The sequence below is a fragment of the Dermochelys coriacea genome, chromosome 18 (genome assembly GCF_009764565.3).
Source record: "Dermochelys coriacea isolate rDerCor1 chromosome 18, rDerCor1.pri.v4, whole genome shotgun sequence".
NCBI lineage: Eukaryota > Metazoa > Chordata > Testudines > Dermochelyidae > Dermochelys > Dermochelys coriacea.
Window position 1 is genome coordinate 15,979,410 of NC_050085.1, and position 15,585 is coordinate 15,994,994.

The window sequence follows — 15,585 nt, forward strand, 5'->3', positions numbered from 1 at the left end:
TTTAGAGATTCCGTTTTAAGCAGAAAGTATTGTTGGACATGTGGGCCTACAGCTCAAGGGACTGGATGTAGATTTTGAGGAAGGGTCCCAATGCACCTATCTGTGCACCAGAGGGCGCTCGTTCACTGAGTGACAAACAGGTACAATCTCTTTGCCTCTGTACACGTATTAATCTTGCACCATTTGGCTCTAAATTTCCTTTTATCTTAGAGTGAATGTGTACTTAGTTTAGTCTTATGAAACTACTGAACATATTTTAAAAATGAATCACTTTCCACTCTGCTCATTAATTGTATTTCCATAGCATGTGGGGGCTGGTCATGACTAGGGATTCTATTGTGCTAGACTCTATACAGACAGAACAAAAAGATGGTCCCTGTCCTGAAGAATTTATAATTAAGTAAGCCAGTAACATTAAAAGGAGAAGAAAATATATTTCTGGAGCAATGAGTAGACTTTGCAATCACATAAGGATTTCAGATCATTCTCTGCTGGCCTGTTCCATCTATTCATGTCCTTAGATATATTCCTGCACTTGCATTCTGACCCTTTACTGAAGATTAGGGAATGATGCATAGAAAGCTTACCAAGAGATCTGCAGCCATGTCAGTTAAACAGTAAAAAAACAGCCCACTCACTCAGGAAACTCACAACTGTGTCAACCTTCACAGGGATCATACAGCAAGCTAAACACTACATTTAAATGCACAAGTATCACTCCTCTAATTGACTTATTGAAAGACATATTCTAACATCTAGAAGCAGAAAACTGCTTTTTTTCATTGGTGTTTTGAGACTAGGTGCATGATGGAATATCAATGCATACAGAGCCAGTAAGAAGTGCACCAGTGAGCTCAAGTGTTAAAACCAGAAGTTCTCCAGTTTAGATCTTCTGTCCTCCTCAGGATAAGCCTCGGTGCCTAAATGACTGTATTCTGGACTAGAGATCCATGAAGAGTTGCACTAAGCATAACACAGTAACCCCATATGCAAGAAATCACAATTTTGCCAAATGACTTAAAAACAGCGGCACAACTTACCTGTCCTAGAGCATAGACTAGCTCTTTGCTCCAGACAAGTTCCAGTGAAGATTCCGAAACCCAAATCTGTGCCATTGGATGACCTAAAATTAAAAAGTTTAGGATCCCTGTTATCTGGGCCACTGAGCACATAATTCCACAGCTCATTTAAAAATAAGTTCCACACCATTCTTTCATTGCATGTCACCTTTAAGTAGTTAGAAGGTTGCTTTCCCAGTGTGATTTGAAAACCAGCAGGAGATGCAACATGTGGCGCTTTAGAAAATTAGTCACTGTGCCTTTGGATGAAAAGGCTAAAATAAGAATCAGGAGTTTGGAGAATAAATTTAGTACCTGGGGATGAACTTGAAAGGTTATGGAGGAATAATAGGTCCCAAAGAGAATGAAGAGCTGAGGCTGGAAAAGTGCATCCGTCATGGGAGAGAAGCACACAGTCTGTCCGCAGAGAACACTGAGTTTAATGGCAGCATTTAATGTTTTACTCCACATTCTAGCAATAACTATTCTATATTTCTCTGCCACTATTTCACCATTCCCACGTCAAAGCCAAACTGTATTGTCAAGGGGAATGCTAGATAAGTTATTCAGAATGCCTAATAATGTCTGCCCTTATTTTTGATGTGTTCTCAACATATTGCTTGTTCCTCTTCCTTACGACTAGAAGTGATGACAGGGACCCTCAACATTCTTACGGTATCGTACCGGGTCCTGGGATGGAAAAGGGGAAGACCCACTGCTTTAGAAGGTTTCCTGGGATCAACATAATGTAGACTGAAAAGGGTGACTGGGTGTGTTTTTTATCCAGCCAGTGATTTTCTCTAAAACTGGTTTGAGAGTAAATACCGAGCCAAACCTGTCCCTATGCTTCAGGCTGTTTGAAAAGAGGAGTGACATTTCAGTGGACCCAAGAAGGTGAGCTAAGCCTCTGAACTTTTGGATGTCTGTCTACAATGAACCTTTTGAGATTTGGCCATCAGTACTGCTACACTAGAATGGCTTAGGGGTTTGAGCAGGGGATGGGAAGCCAGGACACCTGGGTTTTGTTCCTAGTTCTGTCACTGACCTACTGTCTGACCCTTGGGAAAATGATTTCACCTGAACCTCTAAAAGAGAGCTTTAAATCACCTAGATTGCAACACCTATGGCAACTTTCTTTATTGCCATCCCTTTTCTCCCCCTTGCCCCAAGGTGCACAAAGAGCTTAGGGTATCGAAAGAGCCCTTTCAGTTATCTAAGGAGCCTGATCCTGCAGCTTGCTATGGGCCTTTGAACCCTATTGACTTTGCAGGGATACATCCTACACCAAAAATAGGTCTTTCCATTGATTTCAATGTGCTCTGCACCAGACCCTCAGCATTTAGCTATACACTCCCCTCCTGACTTCACTCTTGCAGGAGTAACATGGGGTCCACCCAGCAACACTCTCACTCATGTAGGATCAGGTTCTCCACACATCCCTCTTCACCTAGGGCCTATAGGCACAATAGCTGCCCTGCGTCGGAACAAACCCTTGGTAACACTAGTACATCATGCAGCTATTGAAACAGTCAGTCTACGTGGGATCTTCAGATATCACATCATCTCTCTGCACAAACCATAATGCCAACGTGATTCCGTACATACACCATCAGATACACCTACGTACCACCCACTTTTCCTTTCTTTGCAAGCAAAAACAGTGGCCCTCACCTTCTCTGCTTTGAGGCTAAGATCACGCATAATGGCAGCTGATGGGTCCTATCTTGGGAATTTGCCTTGTCCTTGATGATCTAATAATCCTTGCCAGCTCTAACTGCTCTTATTCCATTGCCCCTCCCACAGTGCATGAGCATCTTCAGATAGAAACATCAGGTGCTTTGAAACAGACAGTGCCCATACAGCTTGAACCCCTCAGGAGTCCCCTGCTCACACCAAAATGGAGCCATGACAGCAAATGAAAAACAAGACATTCTCGCAGCCTGATGGCCAAGATGTTTGAAGGAGCGGAGATAAAAATGCAGCGCAGAAAAATAGCCCAATGTACACACAACCCTCTACTCCAGAATCAACATGGAAGTGGGCCCTGAGCTTGCTCCCATCTGCAGGGGATGCTCATGCAGTTATTCATTCAGAATGGATTTGAACAAGATCAGGCTATTGGAGTGGATGGAGCCATATCCTGGGCTTGAAAAATTCACCTTGCCAAAGAGGCCTATAAGAATGATGAAGGTGGGAGAGCCACCAGCAAATTCAGGTTCCCCACCCCCAGCAGCACCTACCCTATACACTCTACCACCACCACCACCACTCCCAGCTGCTGGCTGCATAACCAGCATGCAATCCCTGGACACCACTTGAGGGCTCCTCTGGCTGGTTGCAGTCTGATAATTCTGAAGCCTCAACCTCCTCTGGGCTTCGCCAAGGAAAGAGGAACTCTGTCCTTCCTTTTCCCCACCCAAGCTTCCGCCCTGTTGGCTGGATCCCCACGCCTCTAAAAGCCTCCCAACTCTTGCATGTTTCAGGTCTCTCCTACCCTCCCTCTTCTCTAGCCTGTTGGCTGCTGGGAAGGCCTTTCCGAAAGATTATGCCCTGCAGAAATTGATGGCTAAGCTCACCCATACACCAGGGAGACAGTTTGTCAATCACCAGAAATTAGCAATGTTGGTTTTTCTATTCCCTGGCTATACCAATTGGATGAGCCTAAACATAGTCCAATCTATCACAGGCAATACAATGTACAGTGATAAGGCTTTCCCTGCTCAGCCCTCTTTGGAATTGAAAAGTGCTCTCCTTTGGGTAATCACCAAGCACTGCAAATTGCATGAGAGTGGTTTTGAAAACAGCCCTCTCTGATGGACTAGAATGGTTTTATAAATAGGTAAACTGAAGTACAGAGAGGGAGAAAGTGACTTTTCCCAGAGCATATGTTAAGTCAGTGGCAATGCCACAGACAGGACCCAGAAGTCCTGATTCCTAGTCCCGTCACTAGCTGCAGGCCCCATTCCATCCTCCAATAAATAAGATCCGTTTCCCCACATTTACAGGTATTTGCAAAGTGTCCAGTTCCTGTAATCTCCCCACTCTAGCACTGACAGAATCCGAAGCGACACTGTCTACTGTAAATATGCTTGGAGTGGGGGAATCCCACAAATGAGCTGTTCAGAGAACCATGTGTGGCTAATTTTGCTTGCCCGTTAAACAGAAAGCAGGTCCATCAGGCACAGTGCAGTGATGAGTACTGTACATTGTGTACCCTGGTGCCGTAGGACCACACAGCTGCAATTTGTTTAACTGCAGAACAAGATCACTGATCAAGCCCTGGCAAGAAATAATATATTGGATCCCTCTGAAAGCAGAGCAGTCAGTGATTGCTATGATTTATGCTCCCCACCGAGGTTTATTATTGCAAGCAGATACAGGATATTTACTGTCTCATCTGCAACTAATTTCCGTTACTTTTTCTGCCAGACCGAATGAGATATTTACGTGGGAGAAGGGGAAGAAAGGACAGAACCGGCTGCTGATTGGGCCAGAATCTTTTTTGTTTGTTTCCAGCAGAATTTTTAGCTGAGTTATAAATCTCTAGGGTTAGATGGGCAAATAAAGAAAGGGCTGATACCAAAGTAACTACAGTGGAGCAGCATCAACCCAGGTGTGGAATAAGGATGGTCCTGAGGTTACAACATTGGGCTAGAACTCCTAAGAACAGGGCTCTGTCGCTTACTCTTGTAACGATGGGAAAGCTACATAGAATCCGGAGTTCAAAAGTGCCCGAGGTCAGAATCCTCAAAGGTATTTGGGTGCCTAACTCATATGGATATCGACATGTTTTAATAGTTACCAACCATCGAGAATCAACCTCTCTTTAGGAAAATAACTAAAAACGACAAATACAAAACAAGACTGAAATTGATTATTTGAATCAAGGTTTGCTGCTTGCCGATTTAAATCATGATTAAAATCAGCGATTTAAAATCAATCCACCCTGATAGGAACCTAATCTCAATGGTTTCAGAGTAGCAGCTGTGTTAGTCTGTATTCACAAAAAAGAAAAGGAGGACTTGTGGCACCTTAGAGACAAACAAATTTATTTGAGCATAAGCTTTCGTGAGCTACAGCTCACTAGCTCACGAAAGCTTATGCTCAAATAAATTTGTTTGTCTCTAAGGTGCCACAAGTCCTCCTTTTCTTTTTAATCTCAATGGGTGTGTGCTCAGCACTTTCTGAAATGTAGGGCCCTCTAAGATCTCTCACATAAGAACAGCCATACTGGATCAGAGCAAAGCTTCATCTAGCCCAGCATCCTGTCTTGCGACAGTGGCCAATGCCAGGTGCCCCAGAGGGAATGAACAGAGCAGGGAATCATCAACTGATCCAAATCGTCAAGTGATCTCTCAAGCTGAGCACTCGGTATCATTTGTCACTTTGAAAAATCTTGGCCTGTTAGTGTAAGACCATCACCGTCATATCTGGCTATATTACCCAAACAGAAAGTGCAGCAAGCACTGTTTGGGGAAAGCAAACATTCACTCTACTAAAAGGCCAGATCTTGAAAAGTGAAGAGCACTTTCACCACGAAGCTTATCAGGCCAGTGTATAAAACACGAAATCCACGCAGAGGCACTCTGGATAAGATGATCTGCAGTAATCAAGAGCTGTTGTTGATACAAGGCGACACACAAATCCAGGTGTCTGGGAAATTTGCAAACAGGAGACAGTTTTTGCAGATTTCACGCTTGAAAGAGGTCATGTAAAGCAACTTTAGTCAAATTGGATCATCTCCAGGGCCTGGGACATGATCCTGCACACCTCCCTCAAGCAAATACAGACTCTTCCTACTGAAGTCAATGAGACTCCAGGCCTGAATACATGCCACTCACTGAGTGAAGGGAGCCAGGATCAAGCCCCTGGTTTGCAGAAGAGCCCACGCAGAGGTCATTGCTGGATATTTGACTACCGAGGACCAAACACAGAGTTATTTATTCAATGAATTTTGCGAAACAAATTCGCCTGCGTCATTCTCACCTCTTAATTCTAATTAACAAGATTTTTTTGGGACCTGCCTCCACAAGTTTCTCTTTCTCTTTCCCCCCCTGCTCCCTGTGGTTTTTTTAAAATTTCCTGGGAAGTATGAGCTCTGAGAAGAGCAAAGCCATGGCTAGAGTCTTGCTGCTGTACCCGAGTTTTGTCAGCTCCGCGGCCCACGGACGCACATGCATGTCAGCTCAGTTTAAAAAGCCGGGTGATTATATCCTGGGAGGCTTATTCCCTTTTGGAATGAATACCATGAACCTGAGCGAGCGACTGGAGCCCAGTGTCGTCGTGTGTGACAGGTAAGAAGAGGTCTGTCAAGGATATCATCCTAATTGGCATACAGTGACTTTGGTCACCCCCCGGGGGTGGGGGGCGGGAGAGGGGAAATGGGCTTTTATGTAGCAAACAACCTGATGTCTTAGTCACAGAGGATGATGTTCGAGGTGAGTTAGGAAGAAAGAGTGCTATGGTACCTGGCGAGGTGGGGCGTTGAGGATGTTGCCACGGCGACGGCAGGTGCTGGAATGGGAAATCTTCAGCACTCTCCTGCTGATGTTATTCACTCCAGCATCAGATGCCACCGCCCGCCTCCAAACACACTTTGGTCAGCGATTTTAATGGTGCTGCCTGTTTGGCTGTTCCCACGGAAAGGATTCTGCTGCATCTGCCATGATGGTTTCAATACTCTGTGGGTTTAGACTGGGCTGCAACTGTGCATGGGACGCTGACAGAGCATGGCGGCTTCTTATCGCATTTGTAACCCACTGGAAAGCTCACCAGGCCTACTTGGGGCAGATGCTTACAAACCAGGATAAGAAGATCCCGGCTAGGTGATGAGCACCCTCCACTTTCACCAAATTCAGCCAGAGCGGAGGCTGCTCAGCACCTTGCAGGATTGGGCCCTATGCACTTACACGTTCCCATCCCTGCTCAGCAAAGCATTTAAGCACCTAGACTTTAAGGCCAGAAGGAACCATCGTGATCATTGCGTCTGACCTCTGCACATTGCAGGTGACAAAACCTCACCCGCCCACTCCTGTAATAGACCCCCAACCTCTGGCTGAGTTACCAACGTCCTCAAATCAGGGTTTGAGGACGTCAAGTTACAGAGAATTCACCATTTACACTACTTTAAACCTGCAGGTGGCCTGTGTCCCATGCTGCAGAGGAAGGCAAAAAACCACCAGGGTCTCTGCCAATCTGACCTGGGGGAAAATTCCTTCCCGACTCCAAATATGGCGCTCAGTTAGACCCTGAGTATGTGGGCAGGACCCACCAAGCAGACACTAACTCTAAGTGCAGGCATTCAAATCAATGGGAGTTAAGAACGTGCTTACGTGCTTTGCTGAGTTAGAGCCTACATGAAGAAGGGCATCACTGAAAAGTGAGGAATTTCTTCCTCGGCCAGTACCTGCTGTGTTAAAGCCTCAGAACACAGAGGCAATCCAGACTTTTGTGAAACGGGTGAAATTTTAATAAGGGACACTTACATTTGGAGAAAATTCCACAAGCCCAATGCAGAGATACAAGCCAACCTGGGAGCAGTTCATTGCTTCAGGCTTTGGGGTGAAATCTGGCATTCTAGATTACTTTTTGCTTTGAGTCAACTCCCAGGAAAAGCCAGCCTCAGAGGAAGCAAACCTCTCACAGATCCAACATGGGGGGGAGCACCGGGGGCCCATACACCAATTCCAGAGAGCAATAAGCCACATCTCTCAGCGTATTACTCTGTAGCTGAATGCTGTAGGCACGGCTCAGCTCAAGCTAGAGAATTTATTCTTCTTGCACACTAGCTCTTACCTGTGTACTTGCGATTTATATTTCTTTGTCAGATTCCCAAATTAGTCACATTTACAGGGACGATATAGGTTGCCAACAACACCAGACCACAATGGCAATATGTATACACACTTCCGTTTGCAGGGAGTGGAAAAGAGACCCTTGTGTCCCATCCACTGTAAAGGACAGAACTGAAGTCAACAGCACACTCCACACACAATGGTCTAGTGGTTAAAACATAGGGAGTCGAGGGCACTGGGTTCGAATCCCATCTCTGCCACAGACCTCGTGTGTGACACAGGATGAATCAATTCCCCGCTCTGTACTTCAGTTTCCTCACCTGTGAAATACAGATAATGTATTTACCTATCACCCAATGGGGCTTCAAAGCTGAATTCATTAGTGTTTGGAGATCTTCAGGCAGAAGGAACAAAATCTTACAAAGGTCCTGGTTACAGCCAAGCTCTGCTGATAGTTAAGTCATCTCCTGTAGAATCCGGATTTGCTAGAGGCAGGCTCAGCTATACCATTCTGCACCTCTGTGCTAATGCACGGCTGCTGAGAGCTCAAAGAGCATAGAATAAATTCATTCCTAGTGCAACGGCACTGATCAGTCTGGCTTCATGCAGTTCTAGGTCACTGCTTTGCTGTTTCCCGTACCTGCAGGTTATATGCTTCTGGCCTGATCTGGGCTCTAGGGATGAAGTTTGCCATCGATAAAATCAACAACTCCACTTCCCTCCTCCCGGGAATAAAACTGGGCTATGAAATCTGTGACACCCACTTAGAGCCTGTGGTGGTCATACAGCCCAGCTTGTTATTCCTGACCAGGGAGGGCAGCGCTGGCATCAGAGCCCTGTGCAGCTACACTGACCACCAGACCCGAGTAACAGCTGTGATTACAGCCAAGCTCTTCGGCTTCTTTCTCATCCCGCAGGTAAGTCTTTGGAGAATCACGGCTTTTGCATTATAGGGGTTTGGCCCAGAGAGGGTGAGAGGAAGGATTGCCAAGTGGTTAGAGCGCTGGCCTGGGCCTGGGGAGACCAGGGTTCAATTCCCTGATCCACCACAGACATGGTGAGTTACTTAGTCTCTCTCTGTCCCTCAGTCCCCTGTCTGTAAAATGGGGCTACCTCTCAGGGGCATGTGGATAAATGCACTGATGACAGTGGGGTTCAGACACTGCGCTGATGGAGGACTATCAAAGTAAGACAGAGGGGTTGCGTGTTTCCTGATCACACACGAGCTCCCTGGCTGGTGCCAGCAGATTGCTCTGGAGAGTGAAGCCGCCTTGCTGTACAAGTTGCTGCTGTTGATCCAATAGGTCTAAACGCTACTCCCTGGGTAGCGTTTGGGCCTCCGTCTGGGAGTTACTGAGCACTCTAGATTCCTATCAGTGGAATCAAGGGGGCTTGGCCCCAGGCCCTCTGCCTACAAAGGGCAGCTCAGTTTCTTGATAATAGATCCCCTTTGAACAGACAGCAGGGTGAAAATGCAGAGCGAGGAAATGACCAGAAGTGGGTGTTTATATACTGGGGAAAGTCACTGATTTTCATCCTCATGTCTGCAGTCTCCCTAGTCAGTCAATCTACTTCCTTCTTATGCCTTTACCCTGAACCCATCTTTTAGGCACCCCACGCTATCAGATATAATGTGACAGGCTGGAGTTGGTGGTTCTGGCTCCCGGTGGTTCTCTCCCGGACCAGCTTTGGTCTCACAGGGTACATCTACGCTGGAGCTGACAGGTAATTTCTGGCGTGGGCGAACGTACGCACACTCGCTCTGTACGAGCTAGAGAACTAGGAACAGCAGCGCAGTTGTGGCTGCACAGGTGGCAGGATGGTCTGGCCTCCCCGAGCACAATTCCATTCGACATCCTAGGTTATGTATTCAGGGTGGACAGCCCGGCCCGCAACCTGCGCTTCCATGTTCACACTGCTGGTTTTAGCATAGTAGATCAATCAGAGCTAGCGCGGGTATGTCTGCCCAAGATGGAAATTATACCTCCAGTCCAGACAAAGTGTGGGAGGGAATATCTTTGATTGGGCCAACTTCTGTTGGTGAGAGTCTCAAGCTGAGCTCAGGGTGGCTTGAAAGCTTCTCTCTCACCAACAGAACCTGGTCCAATCAAAGATATGACCTCCCCCACCTTCCCTCTCTAATATCCTGGGACAGTCACGGCTACAACTATACTGCATACCTCCAGTCCAGTGCAGACATATCCAGACACACTGGTCTCTCCCCCATTTCCATGTTAGCTACGGAGCCAGCAGTGAGAAACTCAGCCAAGAGGAGTATTACCCATCCTTTTTCCGGACTGTTCCCAGTGATAAGAGCCAGTCGAAAGCCCTGGTGCAGCTAATCAATAAGTTTGAATGGAACAGGATTGTGGCCATTGGGAGCAAAAATGAATATGGCCATGAAGGCCTAGGCACCTTCTCCAACTTGGCCACAGCCCAGGGCATCTGCATAGTCTGTGAGGCATTGATTCCTGCTGACCCATCAGCCCCACAAGATCACCAGAAACCAGAGAAAATCAAGTACATCAATGAGACCCAGGTGAATGTAATTATCCTCTTCTCCGTGGACAGGCCAGTGCAGGCCCTGCTGGAACTGGGGATCAGCCATGGCTTCAGCCAGAAGGTGTGGATTGCCACTGAAGCCTGGGTGATGTCTGACATAGTCACCTCTATCCCCAGCATCCAGACCATTGGGACAGTCATCAGCTTTACCATCAAGGGAAGCATTGTACCTGGCTTTCAAGACTACGTCACTGACCTCTTCTCATCCGTCCAGCAGAAGAGCTTCTGCTGGGCTTCCTGGGAGTACAGCCGTGAAGCCGACTCTGCGGTGCTTGGCCCGCACTGCAGGCAGTGTGACAACGTCTCCCTGCCCGACATCTCTCACTTGCTGGAGAACCAGCAGACCTATGTGGTGTACGTCGCAGTGTACAGCGTGGCCCATGCGCTGCACCAGGCGCTGGGGTGCATGGCGGAAGGGTGCCCCAAAGCAACTGTCAAGTCCTGGCAGGTGAGCGAGGGCCGGAGTCTCAGCAGCAGCTTTTCCACTCCGAGCCATCTGTCACGCAGCCGGCTTTCTCCCATCGGTCCTTTTCCAAATGCTAAGATTAATCCCCCTTGCAGTCTCCCAACATGAGCCCGTCATGTGAGCCACACTGACCAACTCCTTTACTCAGGCATAGGATCTGCCATAACGGATCATCGTACCATTGGCCCATCAGGTCCAGTTTCCTGCCTCTGGCAATGGCCAAAATGTGGTCCAGTGGCCTGTGAGTCAGGAGACCTGGATTCTATTCCTGACTCTGCCACAGAGCTTCTGGGTGACTTCCAGGCAAGTTACTTGCCCTCGGTGTGCCCGTTTCCGCAGCTGTAAAACCGGGAAAGCGGTACTTTGAGATCTACAAAGGAACAGCGCTGTGTACGAACCACGTATTTATTAATACAACCCTACACTGCAGTAAAGGGCCGTTAAAGGTGCAGCAGGTCCCCAAGTCAGTTCCACACCAAGGATAATGCTAGGTCAATGCTTTATAAAAAGGGGAGATTCCTTCCTGAGCCCAGCAGTTACCAGCTGATGTCCAGAAGCCTGAGAGCTGATGGCTGCTATCTTAGCCTGCCCAGGTGACAAGTGATTTCAATCAGAAAATGAGACATTCATACCCAGCCCTCTGCCACACTCAGAGCGGGTCTGTCTCTCTGCAATGTAAACCCAGGGTTAGTAGAACTTGAGCCAGCATTTGAACCAAGCCAGGGTTTGGTAACCTAGGGCTTGAGCCTCTACCCTTATTTGTAACCCCAGCTAGGGATCACTGTACACAGGCTCCAGCACCAGCACCGTATTATGCAGCTTTGGGGCCAACCAGCTGCACCCTAGATTCCCTAGTGCCCTCCCAAAACGTGGCCCATGCTAGCCATTTGTTCGTGGAACAGCGTGGGAAAAGGTCACTGTCCACCAAACTTGACCATCCAGAAGACAAAGAAAGGTCGGCCCGGGGGATTGTGGGATACTTTTGGCGGCCTTCCAGGGCATGAGTCAAATGCATCTGTGTCTACCTTGCAAAACAATAGGGCTTGAACCCTGGGTCTTGGCTCCATCCTCGTGGAGCCCTGGGACCTTGGATCAGAGTCCTGGGTTAGTGTGATGTATGTGTAGACGGAAGGGGGGTTAGCCTTGAGCCTGAGTTTGACACCTGGGCTAATACTGCAGTGTAGACATACCCCATACACTGTAGTCATGGGATGTGGTTGTAGCTGCAGCCGACATACCCAAGTTAGCTTTAATTGATTTAACTTGGGTCCCACAGCAGCAAGCTTCAGCATGGGTTGTACACAAATCCACCCCAAACCCTGGGCAATTACTTGTGGGGCTAGCGTGGGCTGAAGCTCTTGCTGCCGCAGCTTTACTGAGCTAGCTAGATGAAAGCTAGCTCTGCTACGTCAGGTCGGGCCGCAATCATACCCAGCAATTGCAATGCAGACGTACCCGATACCGGAGAGTGCTTGGCAAAGTCTCTCAGCCTCCCACCACCCACTGCCAATCGCACCTTCTTCTCTTTTCTCTGCAGCTGCTGGACCTCATGAAAACGCTTCTGTTCACCCTTGATAACCAATCATTCCAGATGAACCAGTTCCATAGCACAAACCAGGGCTACAACGTCATGTTTTGTAGTTGGCAGAAAAACAGCCTCCAGTATATATCCATTGGAGACTATCGGGGGTCCTTAAGCATCGACACGTCCCAGATTCGGTTTCACACCCTGGATAACAAGGTAAAGAGTGAGGGCAGAGGTGCTGCTAATCACAACACAGTAACAAAGCTGCACCTACTTACCCACCCAGCTTGCTTGCTGTGGCCACTCAGGACTTTATGGCTACATCAGTTCTTCCTGCTCCCAAACAGATCCCAGCTGTGTGAGCTAAAGGAGAGTCCTCCTTAGCAGTATAGGGACTCAGACACAGAGCTCTGGTCCTATCCAATACGGGGCAGTGGTGCCCATACTCAGCCCGTGTGGTTCAGTGTCATCAAATTGCTGCTGCTGCTGAATGTCTGTGGCTTTATTCATCTTCCAGAAACCTGTATCCACGTGTTTTCAGCGGTGTGAACCAGGGCAGATTAAGAGAGTGAAGAGATTCCACCTCTGCTGTTATGACTTATCGACTGTGAAGAAAACGCCTACCAGAGCACCAGAGGTGAGGCTTGGGAAACGCAACTGTCTGAATAACCCATATCCCAGCTGACTTTAGGGTCACACAACTTCCTCTAAGGAAAATTGGTGTCCAATTCTATGCTGTTCCTCTGAGAGGTCTGGTGTACAAGATGCAGACCACGGGGAGGAGGGACAAAGGGGACTTGAAGCCATCTTTGCCTGGCCTGATCCTGGGCCAGTGCTGCTCCCACCATAGGTTTGGAGCAACCCTGGGGCTGCTCTATTTACAGCAGCCTCCAAAGGGCCGAGTCACAGCTCCACATTTCTGTAGTAGCATGGGCTGCAGACATGTGCTTCTGCCCTTGGCCTGCTCCTAGTGTACCCCCAACACTTGTGAATAGGCCAGGGTTGGTTATGCCAGCCCTATGGTGGGGGAATTTCCCCCCAGTGCCTTGCGATACCTTTGCAGCCCCTGAACGCAGCTCAAGTGGCATGGGGTGGGTGAGCATCTTTCACTCGCCTATTGGTCTGCCCCTGCTACTGACCAGTGCAGGATTGTTCCCTATGATATATTCTCCAGTGCTTTGTCCAGCGTCCTTTTGAAGGGCTCAGGTGACAGCCAATGCAGGGCCAAAACAGCGGGAGTGAGCCCATGTGACATGATGGGATTTTTTTTAGTTTTGTGAGAAGGTGAAAATGATCATTGTGGCACAACTGAAGGGTCTTTTGGAAGCAGGGGTGCCTCCCTTATGGGGGGAGTAGAAGCGGAAAATACAGGGCTTGTTTGGGGACGGACAGGGGAGGAGATTGGCTAGTCACAGGGTCTGGGGATCCTGAAGATGCTTGCATATTTCTGGGGATTGTAGGAACTACATCGGCTGCTCCGTTCACCTGTGCCAGTGACCTGTCGTCACGAGCTGCCTGCGGCAGGGTCATTGCAGCCCAGAGAGACGGCGTGCAAAGCCGTGCCCAGCCTCACGTCCCCTCCTCATTGCTTGTTTTCAGAGGACTTGTTTTGCACTGAATGCCCAGAGCATCAGTGGTCACCTATTCAAAGCACCAAGTGTTACGACCGCAGCGAGAGATACCTCTTCTGGGACGAGCCGCTCGTCATCAGCTTGCTGGTCCTCGTGCTCTTCGCCACAGTACTGACCTGCCTGTCAGCAGTGCTCTTCCTTAAGAACCTCAACATCCCCCTGGTGCAGGCATCCGGGGGCACCAGGAGCATCTTTGCCCTGCTCTTCCTCTTGCAGACGTGCCTCAGCTTCTGCCTGCATATAGAAAAGCCCAGCGTTGTCAGCTGTATGGTCCAGCAGCCCCTCTACGCCCTGGGCCTCAGCGCTTGCTTCTCCACCTTCTTAGTCAAGTCACTGGAGATCGTCTTGCTGACGGAGTTCACAAGTGTCCCAAAAGCTCCCTGCTCTAGGTGACCCAGAAGAGGGCTTGGCTCGTTGTCACGATCGCCTGCCTGGTTGAGAGCATGTTCTGTTTTTGGTACATCTACTCGGTTCCAGCCATCCCAGTGAGCAATTACAAGCTGCTGCACTCCCAGGTTCTGATCATTTGTTGGGTTCAGTTCTGGTTCACGTTCATTATGATCCACGGCTACACCGGTGGCCTGGCATTCATCTGTTTCCTCTGCACTTTCATGGTGCAGACCCCTGCCAAGAGGTACAACATGGCCCGGGGGATAACGTTTAGCATGCTGTCCTACTTTGTTACTTGGATCGCTTTTGTTGCCACCTATAGCACGGTACAGCCCACGCAGCAGCCAGCTGCGCATATCTGCAGTGGGTTGCTGTGTGCGCTGGGGCTCCTGGCCTCCTACTACCTCCCGAAATGTTACATCCTTTTGTTTAAGCCCGAATGGAACACGGTGGCTTATTTCCAGTTACACCAAGGAGGGGCCTCATGAGAAGGACTCCTGCTAACCAGACCTGTTCTAGGCTGCTGTGAAATAAAAGTTGGGAGGGCTTTAAATGTTAGCAAGGATGGTTTGGTTTGTAATGACTCCATGAGTTGCCGTTGAAAGACACAATTACTGTATAAAATACACACAGCCCTACCTGGTAGACTGAAGACTAGAACCTTTCCAGCTAAAAAAAAAAAAAAAAATCACAGGGTGCTGATGCTTGAACTAAAGGACTATGCCCCAGGTGACAATAGTAGTAGGTCCCATACCCTCTTGGACCAACAATAAGCACAGGGAGACATTGCTCAGTCAGTCACCTCCATAAAGCCAGCAACATTACAGGTTCCATTTAGCAAGCATCCTAAGGTTCAGATGCTTCTCTGCAACATCTGTTCCTGTTGGATTTGCACATTTGAGCTGGGAACCTCACCAGATCCAGCTCTCTCAAAAGATTTCCAGGATTTCCCGGTTCTAGTCAGGGCAGAAATAAAAGCCAGCCTGCTTCTCTTGTGCTATTTCTGTACATCCATATCCGGTCCTGACCAGAGCATGGAAATGCAGGAGGGGCCACAGAAAGAAGGGATAGCATGGGGTGGGTGAGGAGAGGACTTGCTCTCATGGAAGAAGCAGATTCTCAGAACCCCTCGAGTTTCAACTGATGAGTTTCTAATTCC

General features: G+C 48.4%; 1 protein-coding gene across 1 annotated transcript; it reads left to right on the forward strand.

Annotated features, from left to right (window-relative positions):
- The first annotated feature begins 5,963 nt into the window (after positions 1–5,963).
- TAS1R3 (taste 1 receptor member 3) lies at positions 5,964–15,114 on the forward strand. The gene is given in 8 exon segments (XM_038377208.2): positions 5,964–6,352; positions 8,499–8,769; positions 10,059–10,862; positions 12,418–12,621; positions 12,923–13,001; positions 13,004–13,042; positions 14,005–14,397; positions 14,400–15,114. Coding segments are annotated over 8 exon segments (2,508 nt in total). The 5' UTR covers positions 5,964–6,149; the 3' UTR covers positions 14,915–15,114.
- The last annotated feature ends 471 nt before the right edge of the window (positions 15,115–15,585 follow it).